Source organism: Colossoma macropomum, unplaced genomic scaffold (assembly GCF_904425465.1).
Source record: "Colossoma macropomum unplaced genomic scaffold, Colossoma_macropomum, whole genome shotgun sequence".
Classification (NCBI taxonomy): domain Eukaryota; kingdom Metazoa; phylum Chordata; class Actinopteri; order Characiformes; family Serrasalmidae; genus Colossoma; species Colossoma macropomum.
Genome location: NW_023494792.1, coordinates 46288122 through 46314295, shown reverse-complemented (window position 1 = coordinate 46314295; position 26174 = coordinate 46288122). Strand labels below are relative to the sequence as shown.

The following is a 26174-nucleotide window of genomic DNA, read 5'->3' as shown; positions in this document are numbered from 1 at the left end:
GTGAGCTATTAAAAAATAAAAAAACGTCACCACTGCGGGCCGCCAAGTCAGCACCAGGGCTGGTATTTTGGAAAAAAAAAAAAAGGACTGACGGTGGATCAGATCCCTCCATATTTAGGACTATCACTGATTCTAGATCAGCACTCCCACTCCTGAGATGGTTTATGAATACAGACCCTACTGTCCAAAGTGGCTGCCCACAGGTTTAAAGCTCACAGTAAGTTATACAGTGTCCTAAATCACATCAACAAGTCAGGCCACTCTTAATGAAGATCTGGATATGGTGTGAGCAGTTTGAAAGAAGTTTTGGGGATGCATTTTTACAGAAACGATTTGGGCTGCCTGAAAGACCGCTGAGTTCTAGTGTTTGCTGCAGCATTACCTTCGCTGCAGCAGTTCCAAACTAAAGAAGTAAAACTGGAATCCAGACATCTCTCAGTTGACTGACTGCATCTGGGATGAGTGGAAAACCGCAAAAAAATTGAACTTTTGCCAAACTATTCTGTCCCACGTATAAAACTGGTTTGACTTCCCGTCCAGGGAGGATCTCCACTGCTATATCAATAAGCTAAATGCTGCTAAATCATGTGAACCCTTTACATAAAATAATATAAATTCATGTCTGTTTTAGCTTGGCTACGTTATGGCTAACTAAAATGAATCAATCTTCGTTTCAAGGGTGTAAATTCCTTTTTTGATGTTTTATGTGTTAAAAAGGTCTGTATCTTAAACAATGTGCTGTAAGTCCCTTGGACTTTTGTACAGTACTGTTTATGGATAATAACGTGAACATGTTTCGATATCGACCACAACAAATATTATCATTATCAGTCCAGAAACTCTGTATCGGCCCATCCCTAGCTGGGATTCATGGCTCTCGCTCCCCTCCAGAACCCCATCACAGGGTGGAAATTAGACACTAAACCAGGTAGCAGAAATCAATGGCCAGCTGTAGTGCACTGAGGAGCTGGGATCGAATATATTATCCATTTATTTGCTTAACAGACTGCCTCCTCTACGGCAGTGGCCTCCATCATATACCATGCCTGCTTTTCTTACCCCCTGGTGATGTTTTTTAGGACTTCCATTAAGTGCTAAATAATTTCTGTAAGGGCTGAAACGAAAAGGAGAGGCAAAGTGAACTAGCTCAGGGCCACAACACATCGACCAAACTCTTGTTTCTTCAACCCAGAGCGCAACAAATGAACGCTAAGGACGACAACAACACCTGCTGGTCAAAGTCACATGGCCAAGGTTTAATGAGTGGCTTAAGAAGAGAACCTGCTTTGCATCTCATTAGCTGGCCTGCTGCTTTTGCGGGAGCGACACCTTGTGTAGAACACTAATGGAGAGGTTAGAGGGTCGTCACGGTTGGAGAGTACACTGGAGGGGCAAACAGGTCTCTTTACCACGTTGGGCAAAGGGTGAGTGAGGAAGAAAGGATTCAGCAAGCATGAATACTGTAGCATTAGTTTGGCAAAAAGTGAATATAAACAATTTTGCCCTTCAGCCAAATGTTGTGGCTCAGCCAAGACATGTTTGGTGTCTAAAGTTTGCTTCTTTAGTTCTGAATTGGAGCAAGAGGCTAATGTAGCTAACAAGTAATGGAAGCTTATACCCCACCAATTAGCATGGTAGTTAGCCTGGTGGCTGAATGCATGCCTAAACAATCTCAAACTTGCCTCAAACAGTGTTAAAATGGTAAGTAATCTCAAATAGACTTGCTTATGTGCTTTCTGACAATGGATGACATACTGTTATTTCTAATAACGGATAAAAAGTACAAAATTCAGGCTTCAAGATGTTCCTACTGTTTGTAGTTATGCAACATACTGTCTGAACAAAACCAAAAAAAAAATAGTACATTTACAGAAAAAGAACAAAGTTTTAATGTAATCTCATTTGGTCAATTTCTACTGGTCCATGCAGTAGAATGGTATATATGATTATATATCTATATATATCGTAGTATATATGATTTTGTTCAGACAGAGACAATAGGTTATGTCTGCTAATACATTCAGAACACACATACTTAAGTCTATAATGTTTTGGCCAATTGGCTGGATTTGCAGTAAGGGGAGAATCATGCAAAATTGATTTTTCATCAAACTATCACTTTCAGGCATAAGGAAGCTGTGGGTTCAGGCTTCCATGGTGTTAGGAGCTGTTTTACTATGCAAGAGCTACCACATGAGAGCCACTGAGAAAAAAAGCTTCCTTTCGCATGTTGGGAGTTCAAAAAAGGGGCACTCACTAGAAGCCCTTCTGTGGATAGCGTAGCGGCCTAAGTAAGCATATGGAATGTGTATAGTTTCTATTTTTCATTGAAAAGGGGATGACACAGAACATTTCTGTCTGTCTCTGTATACCTAAGTGCCCTGTCTGCCAGCATAGAGGCCACACAATACTCTGAACAACTTTAAATCAGCTTACAGTGTCAGTGCTTTCAAGCATGATTCATATATTAGTGCTGACACCTCAGGAATTCTTGCGCTTAAATGACATAAATCATCTCATAATTGTTTCAAGACAGGTTGCCTCTGCTTTTGTAGCAAGAGAAAGGTCTAGAAAGAAAGGAGATGAGAAAGAACCCAGAAGAAAGAGGGAGAAGGAAAGAAGAGAGAGCAAAGATGGGCACACTGGGGACAGAGGAAAAAAAGAGAAGGCAACAGACAGAAGGAATTAGAAAGATGGCAGAATGAGAGAGTGATAGAAAGAGTGAACTGCTTCTTTAACTACAGGGGTCAGTTGAAGCTGGCCCACAGGGATGTGCCTTACATGCCCCATTGGAAAAAAATACACAGTCATTTTCAAAAGTATGAACATCCCTAGTCAAATTACCTGCTTTGTTTATTTCCTAAGTGAAAATAAGCCCCTCTACAGTGAAACAAACTTAAATGGCATTTTTCTGAAAATTTTAGTGCAGAATTTCTATTTATTTGCTGAGTTTTACATATTAGAATAAAATAAACATAAATATAAAATGTATCATAACCTTTGCACAGACAGATTTCAAGTTTTTGGGGTTTTTTTTTACCATAATATGGTGAATTCAGCAAATAATGAGTAATTGTGCATTAAAATGTGTTGTCTGTCCTCTGTAGAGTATGTGTTCATTTATTTTTACTTAGAAAATCAATAAAACATGTAATTTGACCAGAGGCGCCCAAACGTTTGCACACATCTGTAGGAATGGACATTTTAACAGTTTTTATTATTGATTTACTGTATTTTTTTATTAATATCCCAACGATAAGATACATTTATTCATTTGTATTTAGAGCTTCCTAGTGCCCTACTAACAATTAGAACTCTGCTGTTGAACAGTACTAGCATATTAGTATCATTTTCTACATTTATTTGCAACCAAATTTTTTTTTTGAATTATTCCAACCATTCCAACCTTGCACATCCCTAATTAGGAAGACTACCTTGCAAATTGTCCCTAAACTTAACGCTGGTCAAAAACGGCAACGCAAGAGGTTCTCAAAGCTAACCAAACATCTGTATGGCTCCTGTCTAATACATGTGTATGGTGCTAAGTCAGCTAGCTCAATGGAAACACCTCCAACGCAATAGCATGAAATCTGTAAAGCCATTCAGTATGAACTCCCTCCTCTCTAATGAAACACAGCTCACAAAGTCGAAAGGAGGAGTGTGCGCATGTGTGTGGGTGTGTGTGAGAATACATGTGTGTGAAAGACAACTATGAGAATGTGTCTGTTTTTGTGTGTGGGCCAAGCGTTCGCAAGAGAAAGCTTTAAGGTGAGTGGACTGAATGTGTGACGGCTCACCTCTTGCACAGAAGCTTGTTGAAAGAGAGGAATAAGAGGATTAGTTCTCGGTATGTCAATGTGAATCTGCAGGGAAAAGAACACAAAAAAAAGACACAGGAGCACAAGCAGGTTAGGACGGATTCGGAACAGCCATTAAAGAGAGAGAGAGAGAGAGAGAGAGAGGGCCTTGAATCTGATCGGAGACAGCAAGCCCCTTACACTGGCCTGTCCGCAACTGAAGAAGCAGCAAAGTGGTTCTACCAACTCCTTTCTACAGCTCACTGTAAAGTATATGAATACTGACACTGATAATAACATTAGCTCTGTATAAACTACAAAACAGGTAGTGATGTACTGAAAATTCCTGGCCAAAAATAGATGTTCAGGACACAATAGGAGGAATGGTGAAACCGATAAAGCTTGCTTTGGTTTCTTTGTTTGCGTTTTTTGTGCCATACAAAATACCCGATACTATATTACTTCATGTTGGTTTTTTTGTTTGAGGTTTTGTTTTTGAAGAAATACATTTTGAGTCAACTTAGAGTGTAAAGGACAAAAGGTCTTTTTAACCCTTATTTCTAATCTTTATTACCACTTAAAATATTTGTAATGTTATGTTTTGGCACTTGTTGATCTATTTGAACTTGAAAATATTTTGGATGCAACTAACAATTACTCTTATTAATCTATTGACTATTATTCCAATTAATGGATTAATGTAACTAGTATGACTACTTGTCGATTTCCTCTTTTACAACAAAACAACAGAAGCCACATCAAGCCCAACATTGAGCTCTGAATTAATGGTGCACCATAGGAACATTAGAAAGGACTTTTTTATTTGTTTTGGTTTTTTTTTCTCACAACTGATTTCACTAAATTTCAACATGTCCCTGAACAAATCAATCCCCAGCGTTCACCTCTGCAGCCTGTCATGATCATGAAGTTTTTGGTGACGATTAACTGATATAAGAATAACTGCCATTAACAACTGATTTGTCAGTTCATTGTATGCAAATATTAAAGTGGCCGAACTGGCTGACAAGCGCTCTGTCTTCCTAGATGTTCACACTTATTATACAACAGTTAGTTCCGGCACATTTCTTTCACAATAGCTGTGTCATTCTGCTGAACACCGTTGCTAAATAATAACTGTTTTGTGGCAAACTAAAGCGTATGTCTACTGTGATGGCAGAACAACTAAACAAACTGGAATTAGCCAAAAAAGGAAAAAAAAGAGCTGTGAAATGTTTCACATACTGACTGAACAAGATGATGTCCGGGTTAATCTGGCAAGTGCTGAAGTGCTGAAAAAGCTGAGCTGAACCTGAGATTGTGACATTTTTATTTGAAGCCAGAAATACTTCTTCTGTGTGCGAATGGACAGCAGAGGCACTCTGTTTCCTTCAGTTCTAGCCGGAGCCAGCCACCAGATAAGACAGACAGACAGACAGACAGTGAGATAGACAGACGGATGGCACTGAGCAGATGATGACTGAGTGACATGCTGCTGGCTGATGGACGGACAAGCGGTCTGCGACACCTCTCTGTCCGGCCTCTTACCTCGGTCACTTTGGGCTGGAGCACTAAACGCTCCGGACTCATCCGGGGAATATCTATGTGAATCTGATGGTGCAGAGAGAGAGACACACACCACATATATATACACACACACACTGAAATATGGACTCTATTCTCTTGTGTGAAAAAGAGAGAAGGATGATGTGAGTGGACATTCAAACACATAGACACACAAACACTCAGAAAGGCAATTAACCACTCTTCAACGTCACTGCAGCTGGTAGAAAGCTGGTCACTTGGTCAAAAGGTCAAGACATTTTGTAAAAACATACATTCATACACATATTTGCTAGAGACAGATATTTAAAAATGTCTAAAAAATTAGCTGAAAAGAACAAAGAAGTCAAGTATTGAGGAGCTAATGTTGACTTTCATGTGCAAATGTCTGAAAACATTATTTGTAAAGCTACTTAACTTGGTATAAAGCATGTATTTGAAAAAAAAACACATAATTAGAATAAATAAAATAAAAAATAAACATTAGATTGTATGATGTGTGTGCATATGTTTCCCTAACCATCCCAAAGCTCTCCGTGTGATAGGACGTAGGCAGATAATCTCATCAAACCTTCATTAAATAAAATCAGACGTGCTGCTGATGGAATTTAACAGATCTATGCGATGACTGGAGTGTAGTCATGAACAAGGAGCCAAACCTGTGTTCTTCTATTAATAACTTAAAAAAACAAAAAAACAAAAAAAACAGTCTGGTTTATTCTGATGCTGTATAGTGTTCATACTGGCAAAACACACCCAGACAAATCGTTTTAAAAACTTATACTGACCATCTGAGACTTTTGCACAGTTCTGTACAAAAAGAAAAATCATTGTCTGGTGTTGGTTTGGTTCAGTTGCAGTGAGTTTCAAATAGACTGAACCAAATCGTCAACTGATGTCCAGTGCAGTTCAGACTTGGTGTGAAAGAGAATGTGGAAAGATTCATTCGCAAATAGTACCTGGCTGCTCTTTATTACATGCCAGCTTAAAGTCATTTCTATTTTTATTTTATTCATATGCTGTTAGTGGTCTTTGTTGAGTGCTTTAAAATGCCTTTCAACTATCTAAATTACTAATCAAATTCCACCACTCTTCAAAGGCTTGGAATCACTTGTTTATTCACGGTTCATCAAAAAGTATTTAATAATAACTGGAAAAAAAAATACAAAGAATTTTGGGAACAACAAGAAGTTATGACCAAAAAATGTAAATGCTATTAAACAACAGCCAACTGTCAATTTTTAGTAATTTCTTGTAATTAAATGACTAGGAATAGTTATCTGATCAGGAAGAACTGGTCACCAAATATGAGACATTCTGGATATTAATTTTATTTAATGTTAGTTCAGCTTAAGTTTCAAATAAGTTCATCCTCTTAACAGTTTTTTTCAGTTATTGAATAATCTACAGATCTGTTCATCATCAACCTGCAACAAAACTGGTTTTACATCATTAAAAACAGTGACAGCAAACTTTGAATGGTGATTTCAAACTTCTGAACAGTAGTTAAAACTAGAATGAAACTACTTAATTACTGAAAAATAATAATATCCCTAATATTTTAAGTTTGAGCATAAAAACTATCGAAGGTGTCCTTTTCTACCTTAAACAAGACTTGGAATCTACTACATTGACTGATCAGACAAAGTTTGGCACCTGCAGAAATGGAAGGTTCATTGTACAAACATCATTAACAAGCACTTGGATTTCTACCAGCACACAGCTGCTCCTGAACAACCAAGCAGCTGTTCTTAAGTATTATTTGTGTTTTCTCTGAATTTCACACAAATTTTTAATAGCTTTTCTGAACTTTCATCATAAGTGTCTTTCATTGTGCAGTGTCGGCCGACACCTGCGTGAACATGGCGAGGGCGCCTGCCATCACTCCCACTCAGCAAGAGTGCAGCTAATTGCCCTCTCCCAGCGGTAGGCCTCACCCCTGCAATGCAGGAGCAGCGCCTTCGCTGAGAAAAGCCAGTCAGGGGCTGTATTCCTGCAGGCTTTTCTGTTCTGCTGCCTCTGACAACTAGTTTAATAAAAAGGAATGTTCACGAAAACTCTGTTCACCTACTTCCAAGTTCACTGCGCCTACAAAGTTTCCCCTAAAATGAAACAACTTTTTCTTTTTATTTCAGGGCAGAGGGGAGGTGGCCATCACGCCGTACCAATTCCAAACTCCTCTGCAGAGCACAGAGTTTACTGCCATTCTCTCAGCGGCTGGACCGCAGGGCTCCACAATACAGACAAAATCATGTTGCAATTCTGTTGCCGCATACTGCAGTTATCATTGATAATTAGAGATCCATAGAGATTTGAGCAATGTTAACAGTAAAGATGTATTTATTGTACTCTGGAACATCAGAACGTTTAGGTAATGCTAGGCTAGTGTGCTAAAATATCTGGATTTTATTCATTTTACTGCATTTGTAACTGTCGACAAACAAATGTTGTATTTCTTTGTAATGCAAATCCAGGTAGATGTAGTACTAATCTTATATTTTATAAATGTTAACGTTTTGGCATCAGTACTGCCAGATATGCACATGAAAAATATTGAATATCTGTATCTCCCCACAATTCTACTCCATAATAATAATAAGGGCTGCACAATCGGAATCGGTCAATAACACAATAGGAATATTACTGCTGCATATACGTGCTCAGTAAACAGCCAGCTTATTATTTGATACTGGACAATCTGGGCTGCAATTATATGAAGTTAATAATGTGAGTCTGGTAAGCAAACTTGTGTTGTACTTGTAATTGAATGCTGATAGGCAACTGATTTTTGAATTTAAGAATTTAAAATTGCAATTTGGTAAAATAAATAATCTCCCCGATTGGTATTGTGATTGCAATATGCCTTACAGTTACATGTAAAAGTTACAACCCCAATTTGCTGATTTCTAAGTGGGGGAAAAAAGACTTGGCAAAAAAAGGCATTTTCCTACAAATTTCAGTGAACAATTTCTATTTATTTAAAACATAAAATGGGCCATAACTTTTTTGTGCTTTAGTTTTTTTTTTCAATTCTGCAAATAAACAGTAACTGTGCATTAAAATGTTCCAAAGTGTGTTCCCTGTAGAGGATGTGCTAACTTGTTTTCACTCAGAAAAACAACAAAACATAATTTGACAAAGGGTGCCCAAACTTTTGCATGCTACTGTACGAAATACTAAAAACACAACTGTGAAGAATTGATGTGAAAAGAAAGACTGACCCATTATTCTGGCCAAAATTATTTACATTGGTCTGATCAGGCAAATGCCTTGATATGTCAAAACAGTCTCATCACGAAGAATCTGAGACTGGTCAAGATGCATATAGCAATTTTGTAATTTTGCTCATTTGCCTTCTGCAACATCAGTATTGCAACAAATGAGGAACTGTGCAGCCCTGACAGAAGCCCGAACAGCACTTGTAGTGCATAGCACTGTGCTACAATATACTGGCAGTTCTCTGGCCCCTTCAGAGTGTGGGACAGCATGCCTGCAGTGTGTGGAGGTATGTTTTTCTTCCTGCAATGAGAAGAAGTGGGCTTTATCCCAATGTGTATGAGAAAGTGCAGGGGAACGAGACTCCCCCGCAAGACTGAAGTGCTGGTATGGATCCACTGTGTTGTCCTACTGTCAGCAAAAGGGTGATTTTCTGTTCACTGTGAAAGGCCATGATTTTCTGGGGGAAAGAGAAGGTGGGGAGCAACTCAAATCTTTCTAGTGAGTAAGAGTCTGTGTGCGAGAAGGAGCGACAAAAGCATTACATAATTCACACACACAGTGAATGAATTCTCAGGCAAAGAAAGGGGGCATCAATCAAATGGGATTGCACACATATATTAGGTAGAAATGACGCTTATTTTGATAATACAATGTAGGATTCTTGCTACATGCATAAAATCCTAATTGCAGAGGGCTGTACACTACCACTGAAAAGTCTGGAAGCAATGTTTTTTAATAATATTAAGCCAGTTTGGACGCAGAGATATATAAAATGATTCCAAATATGCCAGCATTTTTACTAGGAAGCTAGGCAGCTGTTTAAAAAAAGGAAGAAAACAAGAAAAAGGCAAAAATGAAACAAGAAAGAAAGAAAGAGAAAGAAAGAAAGAAAATTTATTCAAGCAAGAAGGAAAGAAATCAAGAAAAAAGCAAGAAAGAAAGCAAAAAAGAAACAAAGCAAGAAGGAAAGCAAGAAAGCAAGTAAGAAAGAAAGTCAGAAGGCAACAAAGAATCAAGAAAGAAAGAATGAAAGAGAACAGGAAAGAAATCAAGAAAGCAAGATGGAAAGCAAGAAAGAAGAAAGCAAGATGGAAATAAATTTTGCCTGTATCCAGAATGAAGCTTAGAGCAGTAGACGATACTAAAATGATTGTGAAAACTGTATAGCACAGATAATTAAGTTAAAATAAAATGTATATCCAAAATGTCTCATATTTAAAAAGTAAGGCACGTAACAGGGCACAGAAAGGTATTTTAATAAAAAAAATCTAAAAAGTACCTTTTGCTGCCTGTAAATGTGCTGTACATGTAAATCTAAAGTGTAAAATCTGTTACTGCACATGGTAAAAACATTATTAACATGCTAAGTGATTCCAAACTTTTGGATGGCAACATATGTCCTTATTTGACACTGAAGAGACTTTGTAGTTGTAAATTCTCTAAAATATGGTTACTCCTCATACAGGGAGTTTGTTTTGCTTTTGGTTGCAGGTCACCTCCTGCACTGAAAATCAGAAGTGAAAGTTGGAGTGCAGGTATTGTATTACCTGTCTGTAGGTGTCCTGGTGATGCTCGTCATTGCGGGAGTCATAGTACTGCTCAATGAAGCCAAAGTACTCCTGCCTCTTCCTCTGCAACGTGCTGGCTCTGCGCTCTGCGTTGGCAGGCAGGTAGCCCTGAAAACCACCACAACACACACACACACACAGTTACAGAAGGGCAGCAGAAACGCCTTTCCTAATCAATCCACTATCGAACCACATTAGCCTCTGAAATTTCTGCTGCCTGTGCACTGCACCCATATTCCAGTAAGGTTACACCCCTCCGACTAGCCCAACTCCCCCAGTCCCAACACACTAAAGCACATTTTGCTCGAGCACAACGGCCAGTAATACACAGTGTCTCAGTGCTGGATTCAGAGCTGGGTCAGCTGGGCTTTTATAGTCACAGTGAAGCGCTAGTGAGCTACAATGGCCGACTACTGCTGCGTCCTCGAGGTTTTACAACATCAGTGGACTCAACATTTGATATACACAAACAAAAATATCTGCAATAATAAAAAACAGCACTTGAGTTTCAAAAATTTTGGAAATAAAGTCCGGCAAGGCCGTTTTTGAATGACAGAAGTTATAAAGAAAGTGAATGAGAGCAAGAAGACATGACGCCACATGAAAGTGTGTTCTTTCAAATAGACTTTAAATTCAAATGTGGCCCTTAAAAAAGCAAAACTTTTATGTATTTCATTTTGTTTATTGAATTTCTCATCTAAACAGCCATTTAATACAAGTTATATAGAGGGACAATTCTGAAGAAATTAGACATTTTGCTTGTAAAAGGAAGGGAAAAGTCAAAAGAAAATAAGCGAAAAAACAGTATAATAGACCTCATCATCTCTGAAATCTCTTATATCATCATTCTTGATTTTCTCAGTCATTTAAGAGTCATCTTTATATATATATATATATATATATATATATATATATATATATATATATATATAGATATATATATAGATATATATATATATAGATAGATAGATAGATAGATATAAACAGAATGTCTGTAATTTATCCCAGAGCTAGGCTTAATCCGGATCCAGTTTGTAGAGTAGCAGCAAAATTTGCAGAATTAAAAGGCAGTTATATGGATATTAGTTAGCCTTTTTCCATCCACTGCTCTGGTCAGCCAGTCAATATCAGTCACCAGAAAAGAGGCAAACCCCCCACCCCCGTTCCTAATTCCACAGCAAGAGAGAGCACAGCAGATGTCTGCGCCCGAAAAAGAAAGTCTCATGATAAAGTAATTGATTGCATGGAAATCTAGAGGCGTGAAAATCCATTTATCACAGGAGACGCTATCCTGCACACCCATTTTTTACTCCCTACACTCAGACAAGTTCTACAACAAGATGTATGTGTGCCAAGCAGCGCCATTCATGGCAGGGGTATGGGTCATTAGCATATGTACATGTAATTAAGTCTAACTGATAATGTATTATGTCGAGGTTTCAGATCGTTCAAAGCATTCACACTCTAAGGAAGAATGAGCTGCTGATTAACATTGGCGCAAGGACTCTCAGGCCTGAGGAGGAATTTAAGGTGAATGCAAAACACAGACAAGAGATTTAATTGTCATCACTCAAAAAGAAAGAGAATGGACAGGGCTAAAATATAAGTCCAAGAGCAAAGTGCACCTCTAAACCTGCTAATGGAGATCAACTCTCCTGCAGAGACCTTCATCTATCACACTTTCCTCTATCATTCAGATTAGGGCCTGACTGATATATTGTTTGGTCAATAAAATCAGGTGATAGTTACACGGATTTAGTTGTAACAAAAACCTTTATGATGAACTGATTTTTGACCACAGTGATTTCAGTTAATCATATATCTAAATTTTCGGCTCTTACAATCGGTATTGGTATCAATTTTAATATCTGTTGGGTCTTATTTTAGACATACATACACCAGAAGACATTGATAGGTTCAGGCATGTTACACCTGCACTGGATCCAAAGTGCAGAAGCACAGCAATCTAAGAGCAGAGCCTGGCATATACAGAGTCTAAGTGTAACGGGATATAGGGTCTAAATGTAAAGGCATTCTTTTAATGGATTTAATGGAAGATGGTCTGTCGTGTGGAAAGAAAACCTGGAGACACCTTGAGACCACTGAAGTCCAAAATGTAAGATAAGTGGGACTAAGATGAAAGGTTTCACAGAGATCTATACATTTAGGCTACTAGGCACCTGGCTACTGTTACACATGCTTTGAACCCACTCATTCTTTAAGTGAACAAAAATACTGGAACGTGTGACTGACAGGTGTTTCTTGTTGCCTACGTGTGCCCTGTTAGATTAGTTGTTTAAATGATTAATAGCTACGAATGTCTTCTCATGGTTTAAGCCCTGATTTTCTCTTGTGAAGAGTACATTTGTTGTTTAAAAAAAGATAAATCAACATCAATACTAGAGGGCTATTAATGGAGGAAAAGCAAGTTATTTTGAAGCTGATAAAGAGGGAAAATCAATCAGAGCCATTGCACAACCATTGGGCAAAGCCAACACAAGAATCTGGAACGTCATGAATAAGAAAGAAAGAAACCATTGGTGTACCAACAACCAGACAACAGCAGCAGTTGATGACAGAAACATTGTAAGCGTTGTGAAGAAATACCCAAAAACAAGAGTCAGTGACATCAGAGACAAACCTCCACAGGACAGGGGTGAAGGTATCTCAACCCATCTATTGAAGAGGACTTTGAAAGCAGAAATATTTTGGCCATACCACAAGATACAAATACGGGTGCACTATGTAGCTCCAAACCCATTAAATAGGACTTTGCGGTTGGAATCGTTTCAGTACAGATGATACCACAATATGCTCAGAAAAGCATAGTGTGATCTATTGTGATGAATTTTTCACAATAATAAATATTATCATAGTACCTACATGTAATAATATGCCCATATCATTACCATCCAGAAAGAAACATGTATCTTTATGTAATCTGTCCCATATGTATTACATATTTAAGTAACTACAGTATATGCAATATATTGCATATGTATTTTATTCATCGAAGTATCTATATTACACTAATATGTCCCATACATTTTTTATTATTTCATTATTTCATATTTTTTTACTCTAGGCCTAAACTTAAATCCTGATCCTAACTACAAAAACAACTGATTCTGCCCATGAAATATGGAGCTTTACAAAACCAGGACATTTTTATTCTGAAAATTTACAACACACACACACACGCACACACACACACACACACACACACACACACACACACACACACACACACACACAGGTTTAAGCATCTATCTGTACTCAACAACAACAAACATCCCATTCAATTCAATGCACAGTGACCTCCAGATGAAGCCTTACAAAGAAACCGCTTCCCATTAACAGCTTTAAATTCTTTTGCATGGGAGCAAAATCAATAGACAACAATAACAGCACCTTGCTGGCACTAACACACACACAATGTGAGGTAAAGTAAAGCCAGGCCACAGCTAAACAGTTCAGTTGCGGTAGAAGTAGCTGGCATTGTTCAGGCCAGGTGCAGAGAAGCAGCAACAACAGGCAGGTAATAAATGCAGTGTGTCAGTGGCGAGACAGAGAGGGGACATGGTACACGTTTCCCAGCAGGCCCGGCAGCAGCAGGAGGCCCAGGCAGCAGCCCTGCTTGGTCTGATGCGGAAAGTCCCTGCCCGCACTGTGGCTCTGCATCAAGCTCCTCTCCCAGCTGCTCACACACCACAGGCTATTAGTCAAAGGCGTCAGCGCCATATTAGCGAAATGGAAAACACTATTTAATCACCTGCGCAGGTTTGTCCCTTTATTTATTAAAGCGCAGCAGGCACTGTGCTCCAAGTCTGGGTGGGAGAGGAGAGACAACTGGCTGAGGAAAAGCCTACAGTACATAAATTAACTGTGTAATTCATTTGTGAAATATACACCAAGAGGGAGATGAGATTATGCTAAATTACAGATGGTCATGTTTTGAAGAATTAGTCTGAAAATTACAACTTACAAATTTGTAAATTTGGAAAGCTCTTTACAGTGGAATTCCATTCCACATATTTTTCAAAATTACTGCATAACTCAATGGTTGTGAGATAAACAAAGTCATTCAGAGTTTGATGTAACATGGTGCATTTGAGAAACACTTATAAAGTCAAATTTCTTTACAGTGGTGGTGGCAAGAACCATGGGTTGTGATGTCCTCATTTCTAATAGAGCCATTTTATTTATATAGTATCCTAATCAACCACTGAAATTACACGTGTACTATACTTCTGAGTTTGTATAAGTAAGGTTAAAAAACATTTTAAAAATGAACTAATTTATTCATTTAAAAAAAAGTTTTCTTTGGGTACTATTTTGCCTACAATGCATGTACCTCCTCAATAAAATTTATTCTTTTATATATATATATATATATATACACACACACACACACACACACACACACACACGCAGAATTAGTTTTTTAGCCAAGAGAGCGTGATACTACAGAATTTGCCAGCTCTAGTTGCTGTTTCTCTTGGATTTTTTTAGCTGTGTTTTTGAATTTAAGTTCTTAAAACTTGGTTACAATATAATAAAACATAATAAAACATCATAAAAGCTGGTCACAATAATAAATGGCTATAATAACTACACTTAGCAGTTATGGCCCTGCCCTTCAGCGGATGAGTTAACAAAAGCTTTATGGTATAATCTGAGGATGTCTAGGACATTTTGATTTTCACACTGAGGAAGAACTACTAGACTAGAGGTCTCCTTTCTGCTCTGTTCTGGCCATAGCAGCACTGTTTTGCATAATGGAGGAGATAGATACTCTCCCCATTCAAGGTTAATGGAATGTTTATGGCAGGTCAGCCGCGGCGGGCAGCAAAAACTTCATCAAAGTTTTTTTATTGGGTTCCAACTGTCTCCTACTAAACAAGCAAGCCAACAACTGCTCTTTGAAAAGGGGGGAAAAAAGAAAGAAAAAGAGGTTCGGATCCAGCTTAGGGCTTTTGTAACAGGCTGCAGAACCATCAGTGATTTCCCTTGCCATTGCCAATCTCTCAGAGAAACTCTGTTCTGCCAAATACTAAATGCTGAACTACAGTAAACAGCCAATTCTTTTTTTTCTTCTCTCTGTTCTTTGCCCCCTTCTGAAAATAGGCTTAAGGAATCAATTTCGGGAGTAAATGAAATCTTTATTTTCGAGCAAGGAACTGACAAAACAAAAATGATTTCTACTTAGGGGAGCATTTGAGAAGATTCCTATGGGAGAAGGGGGGATGTGTGGTTTGTGTGCAGTCAGCAGGATGGAGAGAATTGATTGTGCATTAAAAGAACTGTTCAAATGGTGATGCCACACATGCACACCCTCTGCTGTCTTCACAGAGCCCCCTGTGCCAACCATCGCTCTTGTTAAAGGATGATTTCCAGCTGTTTGAATTCGCTTCTCTCTCTCTCACACACACACGCGCACACACACATGCGCACACACACACACACGCATGCGCGCACACACACACGCGCACACACACACGCACACACACTACCCTTCAGGCTCGTACAAATGAAGTCACATCACAACCTGCACACCTTCACTGTGGGTTCAATAGCATGGATCAATGTGATTTGATTGAGTGGGGCTGCCTTGGGTTGGAGTCAAAATGACAGATGAGCTAGCCATAGGCAAATGAAGGTCAGACAGGTGAATTGGATGTCTGTGTGGGTAGGCAGGGGTGGGTGTGTGTGTCCAGAGAGCACACACTGACACCAAGGGAGGGCCAGAATATCAAATCTCAGCTTCATTGTAGTTGCAGGCTTGGCACTCCATCCATCAGTGTGCCCATCGCAGCATGGCACAGGGCACAGCACTGTCTGACTGACTGCCATGGGAGAAGCCCCCCGGCATCAGTCTGAATCTACACACCGTCCTCATGTTAGCGCAGTCCTGTGGGAGCCTTTATATCAGTTACTTAATGCGCAGTGTACCGTACAGAAAAAGCAGCCCAAAAAAGTGGTTCTTCAAAGATTCCTTAGCAAAGGTTAGGGCTGCATCAATAATGATACAAATAATGGTTGCATAACTTGGTCTAGCAGCCAGTTCCTTCATTTGAGCCGAAAAATCTGCTTAACCACAACTGCTGACAGTGTGAATGACTAGTAATATTCACTAAACTCCTGCAGAGTTGGAAGCTCTGAGATGTTATCAATATATTGTTCAGTTTTATTTTTAACTATTTTGCACAATAAAAATATTTCACATTTATTTCAGTTGTTAAATATGGTTCTTATGAGTAATTGTACAGTAGTAAATGTTAAGGTTCTAATTTTATATAGTAAATAAAGTATCCAAAACATACATACATATACATACATACACATACGCACACACATATACATCTCTACCTATCTATCTATATATATAGACACATGTATACACACACACACACACACACACACACACACACACACACACACACACACACCATTTCATACATCTATACATCAGCTTTACGCTGATGTTTACAAGAAGACGGCTGTTTAGATTAATTAGCCTTCTGTATTGGTCATGATTCATGTGCGTTAAAACATAATGTATCAAGAAAGTAAACAGTAACGAGGTAAAGTATAGATCAGTGGTCCGAGCTGAACACTCAAAGAACCCTTTGCATGATTAATGGGTTCTTTGCGTCATGAAATGGTTCTGTGAATGGTTCTATGTAGCACCATTTTGAAAAGGGCTCTATATGACACCAAAAAGGGTTCTGCTATGACGACAAGCTTGAGATTGTAACAATAGCAAAACCATTTTCAGTGCTATATAGAACCCTTTTTAAAACAGTTCCATACAGAACCATATACAGCACATTCTCCATCAATCTGAGGAACCATATCATGATGCAAAGAACCCCATGCAAAGGGTTCTGTGAGTGTTCATGGTTCTACATAGAACAATTTTCTTTAGTAAAGAATCCTTGAAGATCCATATTTTTTAATAGTGTACCATACAGGTACACTTAGTAGTTCTATAATTATAGACTGTAGTCCATCTGTTGCTTTGCGTATTTTGTTAGCACCCTTTTATTCTTGTTCTTCAATGGTCAGGACCCCCACAGGACCACCACAGAGCAGGCATTATTGGGTGGTGGATGATTTTCAGCATTGCAGAGACACTGATGCGGTGGTCGTGTGTTACCATGTGCGTTACACTAGTACGCATGGATCAGACACAGCAGCTCTGTGAAACAGAGTGTCCAGAGCAACAGATGGACTACAATCTGTAATTGTATAACTACACAGTGCACCTATATGGTGAATGTTTGTGCACCGAAAGGCAGAAAAACCTGTCAGCTTTGCCTAAACAGCTTAAACACACACACACACACACACACACACACCAGCGTTCAATCCCAGTGCAAATAAGCACTCATTAGGACTCTTAATGGTGTGTGCCGGCAACAATGTGACGTCTCTCTGATGCTGCATGTATGAGGTAATTTGATCTGTTCTGTCATTGGAGCTTTGAACAATGTGTTTAAAATGGAAACTTATATCACAATAATGATGAAAATATGATTTATCATGTAGCCCTAATGTACACACACCAAGTGTGCAATCAATTAATATTATTATTAGTAGTAGTGGTAGTAGTAGTGGTGGTAGTAGTAGTAATAGTAGTAGTAGTAGTAGTAGTAGTGAAGGTCATAAGTCTGGGCCAATGCTGTCTACCAACCAAACGCTCGGGCCCTACTGAGTAGATTTTTCATGATGGATTTACATTTGTTTCTAAGCTCTCGTAGTCAATATCCATCAAGGTGCTAACTCTTCTCCTTGCAACCCTTGAACAAAATAATTGCTTCTTTATTACATTTCCTTGAAAAGCACTCATCAAAGAGACTACTTAATTCTCATTCCGCCCCTTTCTACTAGCCTTCATGCCAGAGCACAGATGTAACAGGTGGCCAAACCATTGAAGACTGCATGTATGAGAGGGGACGCTGAGGTCAATCAATAAAATAACTCATTCACGTCTTTCTCGTTTTCCCATTTTAATTTCAAGATCCCCAAATAAGGGCTCAGACAGTGATGTACGATTTGCTGCTTCTCTGTTTCAGCTCTGATTTAGCCATACATGCAAAAGAGAAAAGGAGATCATCCAAGACATGTTTGGTGTTCTTTAGATTTGCAGTGGAGCTACAAGGCTACTGCAGCTAAAAATGAATGAAAGCTTATATACGAAAACATTACATTATGCAAACTATACATCTAAATATTCCCACTCTTGCCTTAATGTTATATAGCTTAAAAACAGCAGTAGTAGCCACTCTGAAGGCAGAATTTTGTTTGTATGTGTCTATTTTTTATTACAATTGTTATACAGTATCAGAAACCACAAAGGAAAAACTATTTGAGATTATTTAACAGCTTGATGCTGTTTGAGGCAAGTGTGTGATGATTTAAGGTTTATGTAATGCTTCTGTTACATGGTAGCTTCATTAGTCTCGTAGCTCTAGTATAAAACTAAAGAAGCAAATTTCAGACATCAAATACGCCTCTGTTTATCAGCTGCTTTTGGGTAAATGAGATTTTTCAAACACTCTCTGGTAAACTGCACAACAAAACCAGCCACACAAAACAAGGCTAAACAGCCACAGAACAGGAGAAACCGAACACGTGCTGAATGATTTTTGGTCACGGTGGAGTGCAGCCGAGTTTCATTATGCAGCACCTGGTTTATGGAGTCGGAGAGAGGAGACACTGACTTTTTCGAGGCAGCTACGAGAGCAGCCGCTGGCACAGAGAGGATTTAAAGGTCAGGCAGGCTCCAAGACAGCCGAAGTTCTTCAACAGCGGAGAGAGAATAAACTGCTCATCTCCCCATGTTCCACAGATTAAAATTTCACAAACACTGACATCTAGGTAGAAATCCAACTGTGCTACAAGAGCACATAAATAAGACACAGTGACTTAGTGAGAGCAGGTCAGTCCAAGAGAAGGTCAGTCTGCTTCCTGAGAGGATGTGTGCGAGGATTAGGGCCTAGCCAATATGAAAACCGTCTCCGATACTCATTTTAAGGAGCTAAAAATGCAGATATGTGCATTCAGACCAATTTTGATGTTCACATATCCATAAGAGCTAATGAATGGTCATTTGGTTAATGCCGGGGGAAAAAGAAATAAACCAACACAAAACTAAACAAACAAACTAAATACAAATACAGACTTCAGTCAAAATTAACATATGGCTGTTGGCTTACTCTTCTAGGAGGCTAGAAGGCAGTAAAGTTTAGCAGCAGGCAGAGACTGAGGAAAAATGTGAAAAAATTTAGTAGGTTTTTGTGTTGGATAAGTAACTGAGACTGCCCCTTCAGATGAACTACTGAGCTGTTAGAAGCAACGGACAATGCTAGATGTTGATGAGGACTTGTCTTCTAGACAAAGTCTTTTTCTCTTTGTCAGAGATGTGTTTTCACTGTTTCTAGGAGCCCCCAGACAGTCCACATGTTTCCTCTCAACCTGTGTGTTGCTAGGTGGGTTGGAGCAAAAATCATCAAAAATCTAAAATCGGGAGGGTCCCTGAGGACAGATTTGAAAAGCACTGAACTAGAGTTGTTAACCAGTTAGCACAAAAACAGCACTATAGCTCATCTCTGCCTTCTCAACTGTGTCCTTAAGAATGCATCCCTGGCAATACACTCACATTAAGACACTTGCGTTTTAAAGTAGCAAAGTGTTATATAATACACTCAGCCACAAACACAAGCAAAACAGACAGTTACAGTACTGTTAAAATCAGGGTTTCTCTGAATTGCAAGCCTGTATGTTTTCTCAGATTTCTTATTGTTTTATCATTTCTCTTCACATAAAGGCTTTCTGTGTTTTAATAAGGTATCTTCAAGCTAATGATTAGGTTTGGATTTGGATGCAATTATGTAAAATGTGTGTTTTGTTATTTTGATCATGGTGGTGTTCTATGCAGTTAAGCCAGTACAGCAATAAAAGTAAATATCCTCCTCTTGATACACAAGTAAGTTCAAGTAATAAGACATCAAATGAAAATCATCAATAGCTATTAAACTGCATAAAGATATTCACAAATGAAAGCATCAAAGCCTGCTTTGCATTTAAGCACATGAGCAAGCCACCTGCAGAGCCACATCGCAAGAAAACATTTCAGTGTAGACTGATCAGCATGTGGCAAGAACGTGTATAGTGTGGGTGAGATAAAACTCACAGCTAGATTGTTTGAGTTGTAATGACTGAACTGGTCTACTCACCGAGAGAAGCTTCCATGTGATGGGACGAACTTGCCGTGGAATTCCAGACCAGCTCAACTTCCGCAGCTCCTCTACAGGGGAGACAAAAAATATATACAGAGCTGTAAATAAATATTTGCTCCTCACCCGATTTCTTCTCACTAATTTGTCACATTTAAATGTTTAAGATCATCCAACTAATTTTAATATAAGATGAAGACTACACGAGTAAACACAAAACGCAGATTTACATGATCATTCCATTTACTCAAGATTAAATGTAAAACATTAATTTCCTTCTAAACCAAATAACTTGGCCACTCCAAACCCTAATTTTGTTTCTTTTGAGGTGGACTTGCTTGTGTGCTGCAGATCATTGTATTGTTGCATAACCCAACTGTGCTTGAGCTTTAGCTCAGGACCCATGTCTTCCAAAGTTCTACCTTTGACTCATCAGTCCACAGAATATCGTCCCAAAAGTCTTGAGGGTCATCTAAATGTTTTTTGGCAAACATAAGCCTGTGTTCTTTTTGGTCAGCAGTGGTTTGTGTCTTGCAACTCTCCCATAGATGCCATTTTTGCCCAGTGTCCTTCTTACTGTGGAATTGTGTACATTGACCTTAACTGAGGCAAGTGAGGCCTGTAGTTCTACATATCTTTGTCTGGGTTCTTTTGTGACCTTCTGGCTGAGTCGTCGATGCGCTCCTGCTGAAATTTTGGTAGTCCACCACTGTTCCAAGTTTTCTCCACTTATGGATAATGGCTCTCACCGTGGTTCGCTGAAGTGCCAGAGCCTTTGTAACCCTTTCCTTGTTTCGCATCTGTATTTGAATCTCTTTAGAACGTGGCATCACATGCTGCGGTTTGAGACCTTCTAGCCTGCTTCACATTGCCAGACAGGTTCTATTTAAGGGATATTTAGGTTCAACAGATCTGGCAGTGATCATGCCTGGGTGCAGTTAGTGAAATTAAACACAACAGTCGACCAAATTTGGTTAACTGGTTGATTTAGTCGCTAACGGCACAATCACTTTTTTCACACAGGGCCAGGCAGGGCTGAACAGCATTTTTACTTCAATTAATGAAATCTTCATTTAAAAACAGCCTTTTGTGTTAACTTGGGTTATCTATGTCTAATATTAAAAGTAGTTTGATGATCCAAAACATTAAGTGTAACAAATATACAAAAAAATGAAGAAAGTTTTTCACAGCACTAGATATGTATCATATCAATACTCAAGTTACACAAGGTTTTCAGTCTAACCCAACATATTTCATTCATAGACATTATAAACCCATGGACAAGAGCTCTAAAAAGCACTAAATTGTGCTGTACAAATTTCTAAGAATGTGTTATATTTATTTGTGATATACTTGTCATTACATTTCAAGAACAACATTAAAAGTCTTCTCTTATGACAAGATCTGTTGGTAGTGCATTTGTGCAGCTGTTTTTTTCAACATTAACACGTTAAAATTAGAACTAATTTTAAAATTCAATTAAACAGAAGCTTCAAATTATTTAAAGGGTCCATATCAAGGAAAACTGACCTATCTTTGCTTTTTTTTTTAATAAGTATGTAAACATTGCTAAAATTTCAAAAGATTCTATTCACTCTCCAACCCAATGACACCATGGATACTAAACAAAAACAAAAACAGCCTGTTTTGATTTCACTGTTAAGTTAATCAATACATTCACATATATTTTCCTATTCAGCCTACACCAGTTTAGCCCTGCCTGTTCATGCTAAAGTTATAAGGACTGTTTCAGCCTGCACTGCTTTTTGAATGAGGCTCAACACAAGGCAGTCATTTAGAAGAGAGGCAATTGACATATCAGTCTTAAAGGCACAGCAACAAAAATAGCCTTTTTGATATTAGAAGACAAATAGTGGAATTAAAAGGGTCATGTAAAAATAACTATAACTGTGTTTGGTTCATAAAACCACACAAATGTTATAAATGGAGCTCGGGGAAAATATAAAAAGCAAGAAAAATGTAGCACACAAGCCCTTTAATAATTTTTTTGTCTGTCATTAATGGCATTCTGACCATGCTTTTGCTTAGTAGCGAGAACATCAAAGCTATTTCTGAACACAAGAGCGAGCGTGACCTAATTACAGCCCTTACAGAGGGACGTCTAATGGCAGAGAAACTGCATGAAACAGTACATAATCAATGAATATTTTAGTTGAATTATTAACAAAAATTAGCCAATCACCAAAACTTGTACTCACTCGAACTAATTTTATTATGGTAAAAACTACCATTACTGTGAATGAAACATTTTCGCAAGAAGTGCAAGAAGCCATACAGTTTAGAGCATGGACAAGAAAACACAAGATGTCCCTTAAATAAAAACTTTGTTCCATGTTGAAAAGGCAAAGTGTGAGACCTGCTTGATTTTTTTATGACCAAAATGTAAAAGCAAGTTGAGGAAATGCAAGCAAGGTCTACTTCATTTATACCTCATTCATTATTTCCAGTGGCAATTTATTTGCAGAGCCACTCGAAGGTAGAAACTATTAACAGTCAGCCTGCTCCATGAAAAAATTCCTAACAAATCCAGCCTCAATCTTGAAACTCGTATTTGTGTATTGCATTGTCTCACACGTGTTACAAGAGCAGGGCAACTCATTTGAGCTTAAATGAGGAAGCAGAGACGAACAGCTCTTTGTTTACAAAAAATATATTATGCATTTCTGACTTCATTTTCCTGCTTCTTATTCAGCACTCTCATTGAGAACTGGTACATAAACGTAGCACCTTGATTAGCTGCACAATACAGCCACTCTGAGCCAAAAGAAGATGGGATTCTGTGTCAATAACAAGAAATATCTAGACACTGAAAATAGGCTACAAACTGCATTTTCTGAAAGCTATGGTTATAAGAGCATATGCATTCATACTGAACTATTTGGTGCAGGCCACTCTAAACTGAATCAATACAGCATTCACCAATTCCACATTCCAAAGATGACATGAGCCTGGCTATGCAAACAGATTTCAGACACTGCTGATAACCAAGCTGATAAGCAAGGTCTACTTGCTTCTTGATCTGATCATATTTAATTACAGTCATTCAGTCTTGGGAAAACTAGACAACCTGGCAAATTTGATGGGTATCAGTCACATTAAGCCTAATCCAATTCCCATCCCTTGTTTCTTTTTGTGCTCTATTTACACCATGGTCATAGAGGTCCCATAAACAGACGTTTTCCACAACCTGCAGTAGTGTGGCATGTTTTAAAAATTTAAAGTTTAGATGTTTGCACTGTGAAACTATTTCACAGTAGAATAAAAAAAACTTATATCTAAACATGAGCCTGTAAAATGTGAGTGTGCTTCTATTACACTTCGAGTCTTTCTGCTGTTTGTCATGACTGCCATTCAGCTAGAAGCATGTACACTTGTTTTTCACTCGAGTCACAACTACTTAAAAATGAAAGCCTCACACTAATGACCTGCCTCACCAACCGCTTCTGGTTCAAACCAGTATCTGCACATTCAAAATGTTGTTCAGAATGGTTATTTCACATCAGAGGTCTACAAATAAACAAACGTTCAGCAAGTATGCCACTATGCACTTATAGAAAATAAAGTGTTGTCAATGCACAATATTAAAGTAACTGTAATAACTATAATGAAAATTCATTAAAGTAAACAGCGCATGGCTACTGCAGGTTTGTAAAGTATATAAATAAAACATTAAAAAAGTAGGTCTTTACTATGTTCAAATTACTGCCGCACCCTCAGCACCCCCACTTCCTATGTCCCTGTTGCTAACTGAAGCTATACTTATGCAAATTCTGATAATGAGTCAAATTTGCAGTAGTGAAGTCCAGCGATTGGTGCTATAAAGGCCTACAGCCTATTAGTTAACCTAAAGGTTAGCTTAAAACGCAGGCCACACAGCACAGTACAGGTTTGTTTCTGACTAACTGACACAAGTGTAGAATATAAAAACTCATGTCTGCAAGACCGAAGCTGAGTGCCCGGTGGGGGCCTGACAGGAAGCTGAAACAACAGCTTATTTAACATGGCAAAAGTGCTACACACTACAGTACAGGCTCAGTTCCAACGAAGTGATGTTCAAATGACACATGATGAGATAACAGAAAATAGTTTTTATGGTCCTGATTTGGCAGCACATCAGATGGTAAAAAAAACATAAGAGGCATGATACAGCCATGGGAACCAAACTGTGATGTGACTAGAGGCTGCTTAATTTTTAAATGGGAATGCATGTTAGACGTGTTTCCTAGTGATGGAGAGTAGACTCTAGAACAGTCGATTCATCAACTACAACATGCAGGACTCCTGGCCAACAACTCTGCCTGGTGTCGACTCTGCAACTACTTCAAACAGATTAAGAGGCAAGAGACTCAACCAGGACATCCCTAAGCATAACCTGAATAAATGCTGATTATCTGGAATCACCTAATGAATTGATATATCTACAACAATAGATGTGTTGAGAAGCACATGAAAAAAGTTTTGCTACAAAGAAAAGCAGCTACTGGTCATTCATTACAGCTGCAACTTCTAAGGCTTTAAAAAGGATTTTCAAACAGGAACTTGTTTTCTCTGTTCTGATACTGAAAACACACTGAACCATGAATGGCACTGCACGCTGATCCAAGTTTAGTGAACCATTACACCTTTACTGAAGACAGAGAATGATGGTTCTGTCAAACGTTCTGAAAGTGTAATCCATTTTTCTCATTACCAGCTATACAAGTGTTGTTGAGTTACAGGCTTAATCTCTCCACTGAACCTCTGTACACTCTCACTGAGAGGAACCTGTAAGGCATCTACGAGTCCTAGCCTTTAAAAGCATGGGTTTATTTAAAAAACTGAACAAAAACAAAATCCATGTGTTTTGTCAGGTCTCAACTGTCACTCAAAATTTTAAAAAAGAAATAATAAAATGCAAATAAACTGCAGAATCTCACAAAGCCTTAAACTATGTTTTTACTAATATAAAATAATTATATAAGTGGAATTTTATGAATATTTGGACTTACAGAAACCTGTTGAGTTGTTAGGTAAGATAACTACTATTGGAAGTGTTAAGTACTATACAGTCAGGATTCGTTTTCCATTAGGAGGAGGAGTAATGCCAATTTACCGCAGGGTATGTAATGTTTTTGAATTGCATAAGATGTGAAATCTTGGCCAAGTCACAGCTAACAGTTAAAATCACTGCATAAAATCAAATTTTACTGTAATTTGCACATTTTAATGTTCCACGTTGTACATTTGTGGAAGTACAGTACGTATCAAGTAAATACTTCAAGTGCCTTCATACTTAAGAAACATCTTTTCCACAGAATGTTAGCACTTTTACCAACACTGTACCAAGACTGTAAACATGACTGACATGGCACATTCAGACAGGATTAAAATCACTGAGAAACACCAGTAAAAATTGCACTACTGCATCTACCGCAAGACTAATCCCGTCTAAACAGTACTTTAGTATTGGTACTCTATATCAGCAGACGCTTGAGGTATCAGTATTGGAAAGGACAAATTTAGGATACTGACAAACATTTTTAAAATGCTATGATTACATGGTTTTAGATTTAGGAACAGTTACTGATTCAATAGTATTCCATAACTTATCACCTGTTTTTTTTCCATGAGACCGAGATGATAAAATGCTAAGAAGCAAATCTGTTCACATTACAGGCAGCTTGTCATTAAAATACATGCAAAGCTTCTTAAAAAGCAAAAAATTGCCAATATCAATAAAAACATCAGCCGATTTTATCAGCAAAATAATTGACCAAGTTTTGTAAAAC

At 38.3% G+C, this 26174-nt stretch overlaps 1 protein-coding gene across 2 annotated transcripts in view; it reads right to left on the bottom strand.

The window, feature by feature from the left end:
• Positions 1-26174, bottom strand: part of tbc1d22a (TBC1 domain family, member 22a) — a 193042-nt gene that overhangs the window by 135853 nt on the left and 31015 nt on the right. Inside the window, exons 5-7 of one of the 2 annotated variants that reach the window (XM_036577364.1) lie at positions 20386-20456; positions 10124-10252; positions 5343-5405 (exon numbers count right to left, since the gene is read on the bottom strand). In XM_036577364.1, the coding sequence (XP_036433257.1) occupies positions 5343-5405; positions 10124-10252; positions 20386-20456 (263 nt within the window). Of the gene's footprint in view, positions 1-3797; positions 3864-5342; positions 5406-10123; positions 10253-20385; positions 20457-26174 lie in introns of both variants that reach the window. The other variant, XM_036577363.1, reaches the window with a different exon arrangement.